The sequence below is a fragment of the Phocoena phocoena genome, chromosome 3, assembly GCF_963924675.1.
Source record: "Phocoena phocoena chromosome 3, mPhoPho1.1, whole genome shotgun sequence".
NCBI lineage: Eukaryota > Metazoa > Chordata > Mammalia > Artiodactyla > Phocoenidae > Phocoena > Phocoena phocoena.
This window is the reverse complement of record NC_089221.1, coordinates 156,058,829-156,073,523: the sequence shown is the minus strand read 5'-3', so window position 1 is coordinate 156,073,523 and position 14,695 is coordinate 156,058,829. Positions and strand designations below refer to the sequence as shown.

Genomic DNA, 14,695 nt, shown 5'->3' with positions numbered 1-14,695 from the left:
AAGTCGTTCCCTTATATATTTGGGTTGGCCAAAAAGTTCGCTGTTTTTCCTAACATCTTACAGAAAAACACGAATCTGTATGGCCAGCCTCTAAAACTGTGTGCCCAGCTCCAAAGCTGCATTCATTCCAAACTACAGATTTTTACAAGGTTCCAAAGAACCACAATGTTTCTAGAGTTCAAGTTTCTAATTCTAGTCCCTTTTCTTCCTCCAATAAGGCATGTTTTTCAACAAAGATGTTCCTTGTGAAAAACTAGAGGACCAGGGGAAGGAACCCTCCTTGTGTCTAATTCCCGAGACATGGAGTAACTCAGTAAAGATCTCTCAGGGGCAGCAGCTGAACAGCAATGCTCAACAGTGCCTCCCCAGAAAATTACCAAGTACAACACTCCTGTATCCCCAACCCAACTGAAGGTATGCACCCAGCCTTCAGAGCGCGTGTGGGCAGGGCAGGCAGACTGCAGGGCCCTTCACGCATACCCTCACACAATGCTGCCATCTACAGTCTGTAAATAACGACTATCATTCCACACAATTTTTCAGAGTACACTCACCATACTCACCTCACCCAAGAGGAAACCTTCAGCAGTCACAGCAAGTAAAAATGTACACATGTGGCTTCAAACAGCACAAGCCTATATTCACAGCTCCGATTCTTAATTCTAACCTCAATACAGTGAAATTTTCCTATTAGAGGGATGAATGAGTGGCAATTCCCAAACTAGTGTTAAGTATCTGAAGGGAATCCTAGAACTACACTTATAAGAACTGCTTACTACTTTCCTAAGCAAATGTCACTCAGTTCTTATATACGATAATGGTTTCAATTACTGATTTAAATGAATCATTTGTTCTCCTAAAGTACAACTTGGTATTCTACTTCAGAAGCTTTGTAAATAAATGGAATAATGTCGCTCTTAAGTAGTTTTGATCTTGAGGAATGAGGTAAAAATAAAGGTTGAAACCTCAATGTGAAAGTTCTCTAAGAGCTAGCTCCTTCTAGAAGATACCCCATATAAACAAAATTCAAAAGATGCCATCAGACTAGGAAGAGGCAGCTCTAGTCAGCCACCCCTTGCCTCTGGCACTTCCTCAGCCATGCTCAAAAGGCTTCCATGGACATGCATAGCATGCAGTGAGGAGACTTCTGCCTCCCCCTTGGCTTTGTGCAAGTGCTTAGCAAGTCAAAGGCAAAAATTCAGATCAGATCCTGTGCAGCCAGGCCAGACATACAAGCCCTTCCACAGGGCCCCAGAGCTACGTTTACCTTCAGTTGCACTGGAGGGAAGAGAGGTCTGAAGACATCTACAAAACGGCCACAACTGCAGAGCCTGTCTGCCACAGCCAGAGACGTGGGCCACTGTTCACCTACGCCCCAGGCAGGAATAGATCACCAAGAAACAGTCCACATGACACTGAAGCACAGACAAGACAAAGTGCAGTTTTTAAAAGGAAGATTTATTCAACAAGTTTCACTTAGCGCAATACACCTAAAAGGAAAATCACAATACAATGAAAAGATTTAAATCAAGGCCTCAGAATTTCAAACAAACACCAAGACCAAAATCCTAAAGTATTGGTATTGCGTCTCAAATTTTCCCCATTAACTTAAAAAAAAAGCTTAAACTTACGTGCCATAGAGGTTATTAAATGAAACTAGAATTAACAAACATGCCAAATGTTTCACTTTTAATTGTAGACACAGCTCCTATACTGAGTTTCACAAAAAAGCATGTCTTTCAACAATGCATCCAAACAGTGTTCAATGTAATGTGGTGTAAGCAACATTTAACATAATTCAACTGCTTTAACCTAAATACACCTACTGCTTAAGTACATCCTACAATAATATAACTAACTTGAGAAAAGCTGAAAATTATTTAACAGTAACAGATTACTCAACCTAGTTACATCCTAAATGAATGTTTGTGTTCAAAAATACTGAACCTTAAGTCTTTAAAACAATCCTGATTTCCACTTAGAGTAAGCATAAACCACAAGTTTGTATTGCAAAACTGTTAAAACTTAAGTTTTTTCTTTTAAAAAATGTTGACCAAGAGTCAGTGATCAGGATCAATTACATTCCCCATCCACCACTCATACTGGACATGCTAGACATCCCTCCCATTCCGTTCACTCCCATAGATGCTCGGCTTCCACTACTGTAGTAGCTGCTGTTCACTGTTCCTTGGCTGCCTGCAAAGAGATCAATTTGACAAGTCAGGATAAGTATCAGATTATCAGTCAACTAAAATATAGCATTCCAAGAAAAAGTTTAAAAAGTATACGAGTACAAATGGCTGCTGTCCAAGTGGCGAGAAGCATGTTTGGGAAAAGGGACTCCCAACTCCAAACAAATCTCAATTAACCCCTTTTCTCTGCAGTACCAACTTGCCAGACTCTTGTGCTACCATTTAATTGGATGCTTCAGGATCAACGTGGAAAATTAAGTTTAAAGGAAAACTAGTGTTTTTCAAAAATTGCAAAATTACTTCATGTTGTTTTTAAAGCTAAACAAAGCATTTTAAAAAAAAATTTACCATAAACATTCACAATGTGTCCATCGAATGGCATATATGAATAGGGAGCACAGGGGCAATCTCTTGCTTTTCCTATTCATGGCGGGCAGGAAGTGAGACGACGAAGTTGGACTAAAGGCAACTCACTGTGCCCAAAATGGCAGCCTCCATGGAGTTAAATCAGAGCCATTGACTGCTATAGAAAGTGTTACTACAACATATCAGTATTTGCTATTGGGAATTTAAATTATACTTTTCGAGAAAATATTTACCTATGCAATGTTTGATTGAAAATCACTGGAGTTTTCCTGTAAAACTTGGTCTGCAAAAGGATTTTGTAGGGTAAGACTATAATACCAAAATCACCATTCTTTAGACCAATTGAAAAAATAAATTAATAAAACCAATCCTAGGTTAACTGACTTAGTAAATACGGTCCTAAACCCAACCACCATTCTATTATTTAAAATTCTCCCTCCATCTAAAATGGATTTATTGCTAACAAAAAGACAGAAAAAGTGAACAATTTTATTTAATGTTTTAACAAACGGAAGCAGATGTTTTCTGGCTCAACATTATTTAAAGTTGCAATAATGACTATTTTGAATTCATAGAATACTTCCCCCTCCCAATGATTGATTCTGAAAGTTAAGCTATTTGAACAGTTATATTAGGATCAAGAGCATACATTTAATAACCCAATTTCACCAAAAAGGAGCCTGAATATTCCCAACTAAAGAAACCTGCCTGAAACTTACTCAAGTATATAAAAAAACACACTTACCATATCCACTCATGCTGCTCTGGCCACCATAGCCGCCTCCATAACCACCACTCAGCTGCTGGCTGGCTGGGCCGCCATAACTGGACTGGTTTGCTGTTAAGTTAAGAGAACATTAGAACCTTGTTCCTTATGTAATGTGGTACCTGGTGGTACCGGGCTTGTAATTCTAATCTATTATTTTCCAGTCTTGATCTTACATCACTATATATAACCCTCTGTGCCCTCCTTCTGCCTACTGTCTATGACCAGACTACCTTTCTATCCATCATTTGAGCTAGTCAAACACTTATAAACCACAAGGCCAACAGCATACACATCAGCAGGACTGAATCCACGTTTCCGTAAGTAGAGGCATTTTGACAAGACCTTATGAAAATGCTTAACTGGATTTAGTGGGATTTCCCCCCATAATTCGATATATTAAGGGTAGGTCAATACACAGGTATCACTAAACACCTGATTATGCCCCAAAATTTATTTTGATCCTGCGCTTTTTGCTAAATATTACTTTTAGATTTATACTTCATACTTATAAACAATTCAACTAGTTTCTTTCTGTAGTCCCCTCCCCCAAAAGTACTTCAAACTTATTTGTTATCTAACAGTTTTATGTAACAACGATTTAAGGCACACATACTATTCAAATCAAAACTTTTCTTTGCCTAAATTATGCTTAACTCCTTATATATAACTTAACTTATATAATTGACTTATACAGATATAAACGTTTTGGTTTTTAAAAAAACTAACGATATTTACACAAGCCCATGCCTCCCATCATTTGGCTACCATAAGCACCACCGCTTGCTCCTGCTGTAGAATTCAAGAAGAGTTCTACATATCTGTGTTCTGAAATGAGAGAAAAGGTATACAAGGTTAGCTTAAAAAAAGACACTAAAGTGATATTTACACAAACCCATGCCTCCTAGCATTTGGCTACCGTAAGCACCACCGCTTGCTCCTGCTGTAGAATTCAAGAAGAGTTCTACATATCTGTGTTCTGAAATGAGAAAAAAAACAGTTGAAAATGTTTGTTGGTGAAAGAAAAAGATAAGCACTTTTAGTTCTTTTAAGTAGATCTGTGAACTATAAATACTTTTAGTAAAAAAAAAAAAAAAATTCTAGCTGCTTCTCAGGTGATTTACTTTATGCAAGTTTCAAAAAGCAGTCTTAAACATTCACCTAAATTGCTTTGTCAGTTAAGCATATACCTTAGTCAGTGTTATCACAAATTTTTTAATCATACCAACTTTAAAAACCCACACACTTTTTAAACATCCCGTAGAACCCTATTATTGGATTACAAATTTTTCTCATCCTTACTATTCCTTTATCGTAATCAGTCACACAACTACCTATAAGAGACCTGAAGATCCTTAAATCACACTTACGCATATTTGCTTTGTCTTTTGACATAGCTGCCACAGCATCTTCATGAGTTGCAAACTCGACATCTGCTTCACCAGTTACTCTGCCATCGGGACCAATTTCAATATGTACTCTCACAGGGTTGAGTGGTGAAAAAAACTAAATATAAGGTATTTCAGAGAATCAAGTCAAATATTGTTACAGGAAACAAAACTTTAACATGCTGCTTCACTTAAGTAGAATAAGAACCATGTTTTTACTGTTATACTGAGATATACAACTTATGAATTTATCCTACACTTACATTATAAATGTCATTCTCAGTAGCTCTGTAAGGTAATCCCCGCATGTGTACACAGTGTCCTGTTGTGCTCTGGAAAGTAGAGCCACCATCCCCGTATCTGTGATCTGACATTCCTGAAAAACAATAATTGAGGTCTAAATGAACAAGAGTTAAGTATCCCTCAGATGAGAAATTCAATTCTTACCTTACCTCTTCCAAATCTATCTGACCCAAATCCATAGCCATCATTATAGCCATTATAATCATCATAGCCTCCATAACCTGAAAGGCAAGAAGTACAATCACTAAATAAGTCACATCAAGAACAGACCTCGTGACACCTGCGCAACACACATACCTCCACCGTACGCACCACGCCTCATCCTTTCAAAGCCAGCTCCTCTTCCAATGCTGTTATACCCTCTGCCAGCCCCAGGTCTGTCATAGGGACCTGGCCGCTGCATGGCCATAAGTTTTCGTGGTGGATCATAGTGAGTTCTAACTTCAGCTCGACTGCTCTTAAAGATTTCGATATACCTAAAGCATTGTTCAAGAGGAAAGGGAGTGGGGAAGGGAGAGAAAACATTAGTTCATTTCATACAGGTATTCAGTTACACAGAAAACAATGTAGTCATAGCCATGAAACTGACTAATATTTAAAGCCAGATTTCTTATATTTGTACAGGCAATGACCAGAAATTCACTCAATTTTAAGATTTAATGTAAACTTTATAGAAAAAAAATTCACTCCTCTGAGGCAGAGTGCCCAACCTTAGGGGTAGAGAGGAGTACTGTAAATAAATGTCTTAGGAGGGAAAGAATTCCACTCAACTTTCAACATTTCATGTCTTAAATCCATTGGCATTATGTATAGCAAGTGAGCTAAAAAGCCAGCCTCCACCAACAGTCTAGCCCACACTACACGTTTCCTTCTGCCAATAAATACCCCAGCCTATGCTTTTAGTAGGAATCAGCATAGGTAAGCGCATGCTTCAATGAAAAATAGTCACAAGCAAAGAGAATAAAACCTTTTGTGACAATTTCTTGAAAGCTATGCTTATTAATACATATGCAGAAAACATTTATACAGCAAGAAAGTTTGTTGCATTTCAACTTTAAAAACAAGATCAGAAAGTATCACATTTTCTTATGGTAATATTAATTTACTAGGTGGAGTTATTACAGCTAAAGCCAGGTTTGCATTAACATTTTTAAAACCATAGTCTCTCAACTCCAGTGACTGGGGTTAATTAGGAATCCTACAAAATTGTGAAGTAGACCAAATTAACTGGGGACAATTTCAAAACCTATAATTTAATCTGAAAGCACTATGGGACTTTGACATAGGAGAAGTTTGAAAACTGGCAAAACATCAAGTAATTGGGACTAGGAATCAGATTTTCTTCCTCGATTCTAAGCAGAGAGAATATGGATTTAATTGTTTACCATAAGAAAAGTGACAAATCCAACCAACCATCCATCCCCACCTGTGCCCTATTCTTTCCTTGTGTTTCTTTAGAGCCTTTTCAGCTATTTCCTGTGAAGCAAACTGCACGAAGGCCTCCCCCGTACTCCTCCCCTGGAAGTCCACCGGCAATGTTATCCCATTTGGCACGATTTCCAACCCTTCAACCCAAGGACAAATAACCCCAGTAGGGGGGCAATATTAACATCACAAGCCCAGAAATGATTCTTCTTATAGCTTTAAATACACCAGAATTTTAACTTTAGGTGAACGGTATGCTTTCAACAAGTACTCTTTAAAAATTCATTGCAGTAATATGAAGTTCCATTATAACAAACTATTAATTCTTAACACACCCCATGACATGGTATGTAAGAAAAAACTTGCTGAACACAGGATGCATTAAGAATTCAACAATTAAGAATACTTATTTATCTATGCAACTTAATGTTGAAAATTATACAAGAAATTAACAAATTTTCAAGCATTAAAGACAACAGTTTTACTAAATTCAAGATACACCTTTTACCTCATTTCATATTGCAATGTTTTAAAGTTAGTGGAACTTCAGTTTTAAGAAATTACATATTTAAACATTTAATATACAAATTGAAACATTGTTTAGTCATATAATTGACAAACATACAATCTAAGCTTTCAACAAACAACTGATCTAACACAGCACAATCATGCACTCTTATGCTCTAATAGTAGTAAGATTCACTTCTGGAAATTCCGTCTATGAAAAATCCTTTCCGTGGAAACATTCCCAAGCTTACAAAAAGGACTTAAAGCACTTTCCTAGAAGATATGAAATTATGTTCATATTTAACGATGTTGACAGATAGCATTCAATTCTCACCAATTTAGACAAAAACAATAAAAACAGACTTGACTGCAAAAATTCTGGCAAAATATTAGGACTTGATATGTATCTAGTTAAGTCAAGATTTTAACACATACTAAACCATGAAAGGATTTCTTGTTCTTAATTCCAGTTTATCACAACATGAATATTAAGCAACAGTATTTAAAATATATGCTCTAACATTCTGCTAAACATTCAAATACTTTAGGCCCAAAACAATTTCAAAACACTTTCTGTACTTCAGATACAAAGACTACATTCAACCCACACTTATATTAGATTGACTTTCAGTAAGTTTAATTCCCTGGCTAAACCAATTGTTTCCGTAAGTTTTTTTTTTATCAACAGAATGAGATCATTAGAGAATTTCTGGTCCCATGACCCAGTGTCTCTTACAATATAGACACTTGCCATAAATTACAACAACCTAACATACTAATCTAATGTTAAGGGATCTTACCTTTAACTTGAAGTACTTAGCTGTACAGCAATGTGAGGAAAGTAGTTAAGTTGTTGAGGACAATCCTCAAAGATCTACTCTGAACTACAATACTAAATATAGGCAGTTAGCACTTTGGAAGTACTTAATTAATCCACCTTTAAGATGGGCTTAAATTATTTGAAGGTCTCCAGGAAAAAGAAAACATTAATTCATCTGCATATACTCACAACCTGTTTAAATATCTAAGCTACTCAACTTAAGGTCTATTCAATCACATGTTGCCAGAGGCTAGCCAAAACTCACTGCTCAGCAACAAACAGGACTACATACCTGAGAAGAACTGAACAATTTCTTCCTTGCTACATCCAAAGGGGAGTCCTCTAAGCCGTACAAAGCCATCATTGGCCGTGTCAGGACTATTTGGACCAGTATGCTTCAACACCCAATCCATTTCAACGTTGTTTGACTTGAATACTGAAAGAGGTGCTTAGAATTAGTCAACTTTGGAAAGTTAGAAAACCAAGTTCAGACTTCCTGGGTCTTTAGATAATCTAGGTAGAGCTGCCATAAACTCTTAGATGACCATTTCCATGCGGTCAAATACCTAAAATTCAGAAGGGGTAAGATAGATTTCTATTGGTTTAATGTTTTATTTACTGTTACTAGGGCAATGTAAATCAAACCTTCAACATATCTGTGTCCCATAGTTTCTCTGTCTTTTTTCAGGGCCAATTTGACTTCATCTTCTGATTCAAGTTCAACAAAAGCCTCGCCACTCGGTCTGCCTTCTCTGGTGTAGATGAAACGAATACCTTGAGCCCCATTTTGAATTTTGCAGTCTGGAAAGAAAACAACTATTAATACAGAATTTAAAACTAAAAACCACCTCTGGGTGATGAAATGCCTATACACACCCCCACTACAAAGCAGAGCATTTGCAAAGCCTTAAATGAGCAAGGTATTACTAACTCCTAGGGTGTCTCTTTCAGTAATTAAGCAATTTTCCTCTCATGACCAAACTTTCTTATTCCCTAAATATATTCCCAATCCATCAAGAAAATCCAATACTCAAAGCACTTTCTTAATGAAGTTATCTCCAAGTCCTCATTATTCAAGTGTCCATTAAACATCCTTTTTATAACTCCTCAGTAAACTTTTACGTCTGGACCTTGTGATTTTATGGCATTTTCTGAATAAACGTGGTTTGGAGTTTTGATTTAGGGTATTTGACAGTTTTACCTTACTAGCAGCAACATTACAATTTCTTGCTCATATCCGAATTGCAGGACCAATACTCACCTGAAAGGGGATCAATGTTACCAAGCTAAAATGCTCCAAGTTGCACAGCTGAAGCCAAACCCAGTCTTGCCCACTGCAAGGTGGCTTCCAGTGTACTTGGTTCTTGTTTTACAGGTCGTTTTCCGTTACACACACTAAATTCAGATAGTAAGTCAGTACTACAATATCCTTCCAAAGCCTGTAAATTTCTCCCAAATATCTTTTAATCTCATCTTACACTAATAATGAGAACAAGGACATTTGGCAGACGTTATTCAGGAAACCTACATACTGGGGAAAAAACTACATAGACAAGAAAACTTTCCTGGACTTCAGTGTCCTCAACTGTAAAGTGAGCCAGATCAAGAACTATGAGAAAGAGCTCTTCAGTTACAAAGTCTTGATTAGGAAAATTGTCTGAAATTAAGAAATGACATTTTATCTTTCCAAAGCAGAATGCCCCTTTTCAAATAAACGCCAAAACTGGAAAGGTGTTATATTTGTTCAGCTGCTGGGCAAAGTTCTCAAGGTTGAAAGGGAAACCCCATCTATCCCCATTTATCCTTTCTAAAAGACATCCACAGAATGCCTAGTACTTAATGAAAAAAAAAAAAAAATCCGCCAGAGAGGCCGCATTCCCCCAAGAGGGCCGGGCGGGTGGGGCTTTCGCAATTTCCATTGCGTAACAGCGGCCAGCCGGGCGCGAGCAGGACAGCGGGAACCGCTGCCGCCCGCGCCCCACCAGGGGGCGCCCTGGCCTCTACACCCCCAACCCCCACCCCCCACCCCGCCGCCGCCGCCGCCGCCTCCCCGCCCGCCCTGCAGCCCGGGCTGAACTCCCGCCTCCGCTTCAGACTCACCAGAAAAAAACCGCTGCACTTCGTCGGCCGAGCAAGACCAAGGCAAGCCCCGGACCTTCACCACGAATCCCTCGCCGCCTTCGGTGCCCAACATCATCGTCTCTTAGGAGGTCCTGGCGTCGAAACAGCCTGCAAGATGAGGATGAGGGTCAGACCTGAAAAATGTTAAAATTAAACAGCCCTCTGATCTTGAAACGCCCTGCCGGCCCGCGGCGCCTCCATAAAGGTCGAGCCCGTGCGGACGTTCCGACCCAGGCGACTCCAACACCGAACGCCCAGTTGGCCAGCGGCCGGGTCCCCGAGGCCGCTCTGCGCATCAGGTACCAGTGCCCCAAGCCGAGGGGGCACCCGGCCTAGCGCCAGCGTGGAGGCAAGGAAATGGCGGCGGCCGCTTCCGCTCCGCCTCCTCCGACATCTCACACAATAGAGTCGGCGCGGCCTGCAGGCCTCATCGGCCCTGCCACGACTAGGCGAACCATTCCTAGTGTCTAACGGCAGCCCGCACCTTGCTAAAGCCCCCGCAGCCTCTACAGAGACCTTGGGACAAGAAATCCTCGCAAAACTGGCATCGTCGGGGGCCGCTAGGTGGTAAATACGGAACACCAAACACTCACCTGCACACACAACTTCGGCGCGGCTGAGACGAAATGGCTAACGGGCGCCTGCGCAACCTAAATAAGGCCCTTTGAACAAGCTCTGCGCACGCGCAGCTAGGTTCCCGCACCGCCCCCTTGCGTCACACAGAGCTCGGGCGCATGCGTAATATTATGAGCCGGCCCACCTCCCGCCAGTAAATTATTATACGCATGCGTATTGGGGTCAGCCCCGCCCACCTCCTTAAACCCGCCGGGCTTTTTTGCGCCTGCGCCTTACCGCGATTATGCGAGCCTTAGCGGTTTGAGTTTCACGCGCATGCGTCTTCCTTCAAACCGTTCGCTCGACTTACCCGCCAGAAGGGGGAGGGGTGTGGCGGCAATTAGTTCCCTACGGGAACAGTACCGGGCTCTGGGTTGTGATGAGGTGTCCGTAGCCTATTATCCGCAGTCCTAGCAGACCTGAAAGTACAAGTGCTCCCCTCCCTCGCGCCGCCTATACTCCTTTTCTCCCTAGAGCCATCCCGTGACAAACTGGGGGCTGCGGGACTGCATACTTCCTGCACCCGAAGCCACCCCCGCGGCGCCGGGAGCATGTCCAAGTCCTTCGTGCCGCCACTGCCCCTTACCTGCCGCCGTTGGGCCTGGGGCCCGGACCCCAGTCCTGTACCCCGCTTTTGCCCTAACGAACTCCCACCCTAGGACCCCCCGCTGCCTCGCCCCGGGGTCGGCCGTCTGGGCGCTCGCACGAGGGGGGCGCCGGATGCGCGACCCGTCGCGCCTCGTGAGCGTAGGGTAAGCCGCCGGTGCACGCCGGTCTTCGCTCTCCCGAGCAGGTTCCCCCTTAATTCTCCCAAAGTTAAGTAGATACCGTTATGTCCATTCTCCAGGTGGAGGCCTTCAGTTCGGCAAGATTCCAGGGTCACCCCATGTGCGCATATGGCCCGAGACTAGTGATGTTCGTGATTTCCGGCAGCACTGCGGAAACTGGGACCATTCCCGTAGCCTTCCAGTCCTCCCCTTGTCTGATGCCGGCTGTCCTCCCCACCTCGGCCTGGTGGACACATGCAATAAACACAGGGGTACCACAGCGAAGGCCTCTCTGAGTGCCACCACGGGAAGATGCAAGTAAAGCACGTTTTCGTCCCTACAATGGTCTGGAAGTCGTATCCGGTTTTAACAGGTTTGAGAAAACTGGAGAGGACATCAATGGAACAGGGAGAAGATGATCCAAGATAAGGTCCCACAGGTAGGCGAAGCCCGATCCTAAAAGGCCATTTAGGCCTTGGCAAGGGTGATAACTCCAAGCACACGAGAAGGCTTTGGCAGGTCTTCAGCAGGGCGCAATAGGACCTGTTTGAAAAGGAAAACTCTGTTGCTGGGTGTGAAGGGGACTCAGACGGGACAATCATGGTGAATGATGCTCCTTGCCCTCAATTGCAAAAAGAGCTAGAGGAAATAGAGGGCATTTTGGCTGAAGTCACCAAGATGTGGGATTCCCAAGTCTTACAGATTGATGGTCTATCTCTGAGTGATTCAAAAGCAAAAACAGTTTTTGCTTTTGGGTGCTATCGCTCCAGGACATCACAAAGATATCTCTCAAGGTTTCTTAATAGGTTACAGCATTTAAGAGCTCTGGTCTAATTAAATGACCTAAGAAGGGAGTTGCCTGGCGGTCCAGTGGTTGGGACCGGACCGAGGGCCTGGGTTCCATCCCTGTTCAGGGAACTAGGATTCTGGAAACTGCAGGGCGAGGGCAAAATAAAAATGACCTAAGACCACTAGTTTCTGATTAGATGAGGGAAAAACCCTGATCCCCCTGGTATTGCATTATAAAATCATGTTTTCGGGAATTCCCTTGTGAAAGGACTTAGTGCTTTCACTGCCGTGGCCTGGGTTGAATCCCTGGTCCTGGAACTAAGATCCCACAAGCTGCGTGGCCAAAAAAAACCCTAAAAAGATACACAGTATATCATGTTTTTGCCCTTTAACAACACGGCTACACTTCTAAGATTTGTTTGTTTGTTTTTTGGCAGCCTGGCTTGCGGGATCTTAGTTCCCTGACCAGGGATCGAACCGGTGTCCTCAGCAGTGAAAGTGCGGAGTCCTAAGCACCGGACCTCCAGGGAAGTCCCTAAGATGTTTATTTTTCCTAAAGTTTTCTAGGATTTTCTTCCATGATAAGTAGATGTAATGTATAATCATCATAGAATATTAGATCATTTCCTCAGGATAGATTTTTAGGAGTAAAATTATTCAATGAAAGAATCTGAATATTTTTAGGGCTACTTATAGTAAAAGGTTATCGCACTTGACAACACTCTTCAGCAGCAGGTGAGGGTTCCGTATCCCTTTGTTTTGCTGGCATTGAAATTTTCCTTTCCTCTAATCTTTGCTAATTTAATACTGAGAAAAACCGTATCTCTAATTTGCATGTTTGATTATTAGTAAAATAGAATAAATTATATACAATTAATGCTGATTCCCTCATATAAATTGTCAGTTCAGCTTCTTTCTCCAGTGCTCTTTTGGTCTTTATTAAGACTATTACCTTGGCCATAATTGCCCCAAACATTTTTCTGTTTGATTACCTTTTAATTGTTGTTGTTTTTAATGTTTAGATATACAGAGGTTTTTCATTTTGGTGAAGTCAAAGCCCTGGATACTTTGAGTTTGTCTTTAAGCTTAGCAAGCCCTTTCCTATACAGAGATGAAGCACATTTATTCATTATCTTTTTCACCAATTCTAAAGCACATATTTTTCAGTTTAACCTCTCAAAACAGGGATGTGCCTTAAGAACCAGTGGCGCATCCTAGTTTAATTGGCGAAATTTTTTTATAAGTGGTACATAAAACATGGTGTGTCTTAAAATTGATGACCTCGGGACATCCCTGGTGGTCCAGTGGTAAAGAACCCGCCTTCCAATGCAGGGGATGAGGGTTTGATCCCTGGTCAGGGAACTAAGATCCCCCAAGCCACGGGGCAGCTAAGCCTGCACACCACAACTAGGGAACAAAGATCCAACAAGCCACGTGGCTCTGACACAAAAAAGTAATGACCGCTAAAAAGAGTCATAATAGAGCTGGAAAGAATGCAGGGAAGTGCCATGCCCATTGGACTGTAAATCGGTACACTAGAGGGCTACTGGCAATGTATATTCAAGGTCTTAAAAATACGCATTACCTTGGACCCATACATTCCACATCTACTTTTGCACAGATTTAAATTTGTAAGAATATTCATCACAGCGTGAAATAGGTAAATTTTAAAAGCAACTTAAATGTCTAATGGTGTATTGAATAAATTATAGTACAACTTTATCATGCATTGTCACTGGGGTCAATATAGCCTCCCAAGGGGACAAAATTGGTTCTTGATTGTGGGGAGAAGAGTGAATACATCTAGGCTATTAACAATGGTTTTTGGCCACGGTACCTAAAAAGATATACAGTATATCTATGCTATTAACATTTCACATGGGGGAGAATTAGGAAAAAATTGTCTAAAAAGGTTCCTTTGGGTGACAGTCATAGGAAAAAAAAGTTGAGAAAAACTGACCTATATAATGCAATACTTTGCAGTTTTTTTAAATGGTGACTAGAATTATATTTTTGGAAAGATGTTTACAATATTCATTGAGTAAAAAAAACGAAACAATAATTATTATGCATTATTATGAAGCAATAATACAGTATGGCTCAACTTCCTGGAAATATAGGTACATACATGCATAAAGAAAAATTATACATATATGGAAAAGATATATGTATAATCTTATACATATATAAAAAAATTTTTTTTTCTTCTTTGTATTTTCTCTTTCTTCTTTTTCTTTCTTTCTTTTTTTTTTTTGGCCACACACCACTCGCGGGATCTTAGTTCCCCATCCAGGGATTGGGCCCCTGTGCCCTGCAATGGAAGTGTGGGTTCTTAAGCCCTGGACTGCCAGGGAACTCACTCTCTTCTGTATTTTAAATTGTTTTAATGCTGAACACATTACTTGTAGCTATAAAACTTTAAAATTTTCTGAGTAGTAAGGATTGAGAACGTTTGAATGTGAGTTTCATCCCATCCTTCTAGCACCACGGCATCAGCTGCCTCCGGATCGTGCTGAGGACCGGGGGACCCCACTTTGAAGCTGGAGACTGGAAGCATAGCGACGGTGGCTCAGTGGTTAGAACCTGGGTACAGAGTCCCAAGCCCATCCCAACCCGTGCAGCATGGCTCGGCCCTT

At 41.2% G+C, this 14,695-nt stretch overlaps 1 protein-coding gene across 23 annotated transcripts; it reads right to left on the bottom strand.

Annotated features, from left to right (window-relative positions):
* Window positions 1-1,442: 1,442 nt before the first annotated feature.
* HNRNPH1 (heterogeneous nuclear ribonucleoprotein H1) lies at window positions 1,443-10,518 on the bottom strand. 23 transcript variants are annotated; one of them, XM_065874570.1, is made up of 14 exons: window positions 10,482-10,518; window positions 9,868-9,996; window positions 8,413-8,568; window positions 8,060-8,203; window positions 6,442-6,580; window positions 5,313-5,491; window positions 5,165-5,236; window positions 4,976-5,109; window positions 4,695-4,830; window positions 4,244-4,303; window positions 4,063-4,152; window positions 3,304-3,396; window positions 2,792-2,841; window positions 1,443-2,196 (listed from the first exon to the last, which is right to left on the bottom strand). In XM_065874570.1, the coding sequence occupies exons 2-13, from the start codon at window positions 9,962-9,964 to the stop codon at window positions 2,792-2,794; spliced, it is 1,350 nt and encodes a 449-aa protein (XP_065730642.1). In that variant the 5' UTR covers window positions 9,965-9,996; window positions 10,482-10,518; the 3' UTR covers window positions 1,443-2,196. The 23 variants fall into 23 exon arrangements, with proteins under 23 accessions (XP_065730642.1, XP_065730634.1, XP_065730638.1 ...); XM_065874562.1 differs by lacking the exons at window positions 2,792-2,841; window positions 10,482-10,518 and having other exon boundaries at window positions 2,078-2,192; window positions 3,300-3,396; window positions 9,868-9,964; XM_065874566.1 differs by lacking the exons at window positions 2,792-2,841; window positions 10,482-10,518 and having other exon boundaries at window positions 2,078-2,192; window positions 3,300-3,396; window positions 4,093-4,152; window positions 9,868-9,964.
* Between the last annotated feature and the right edge of the window lie 4,177 nt (window positions 10,519-14,695).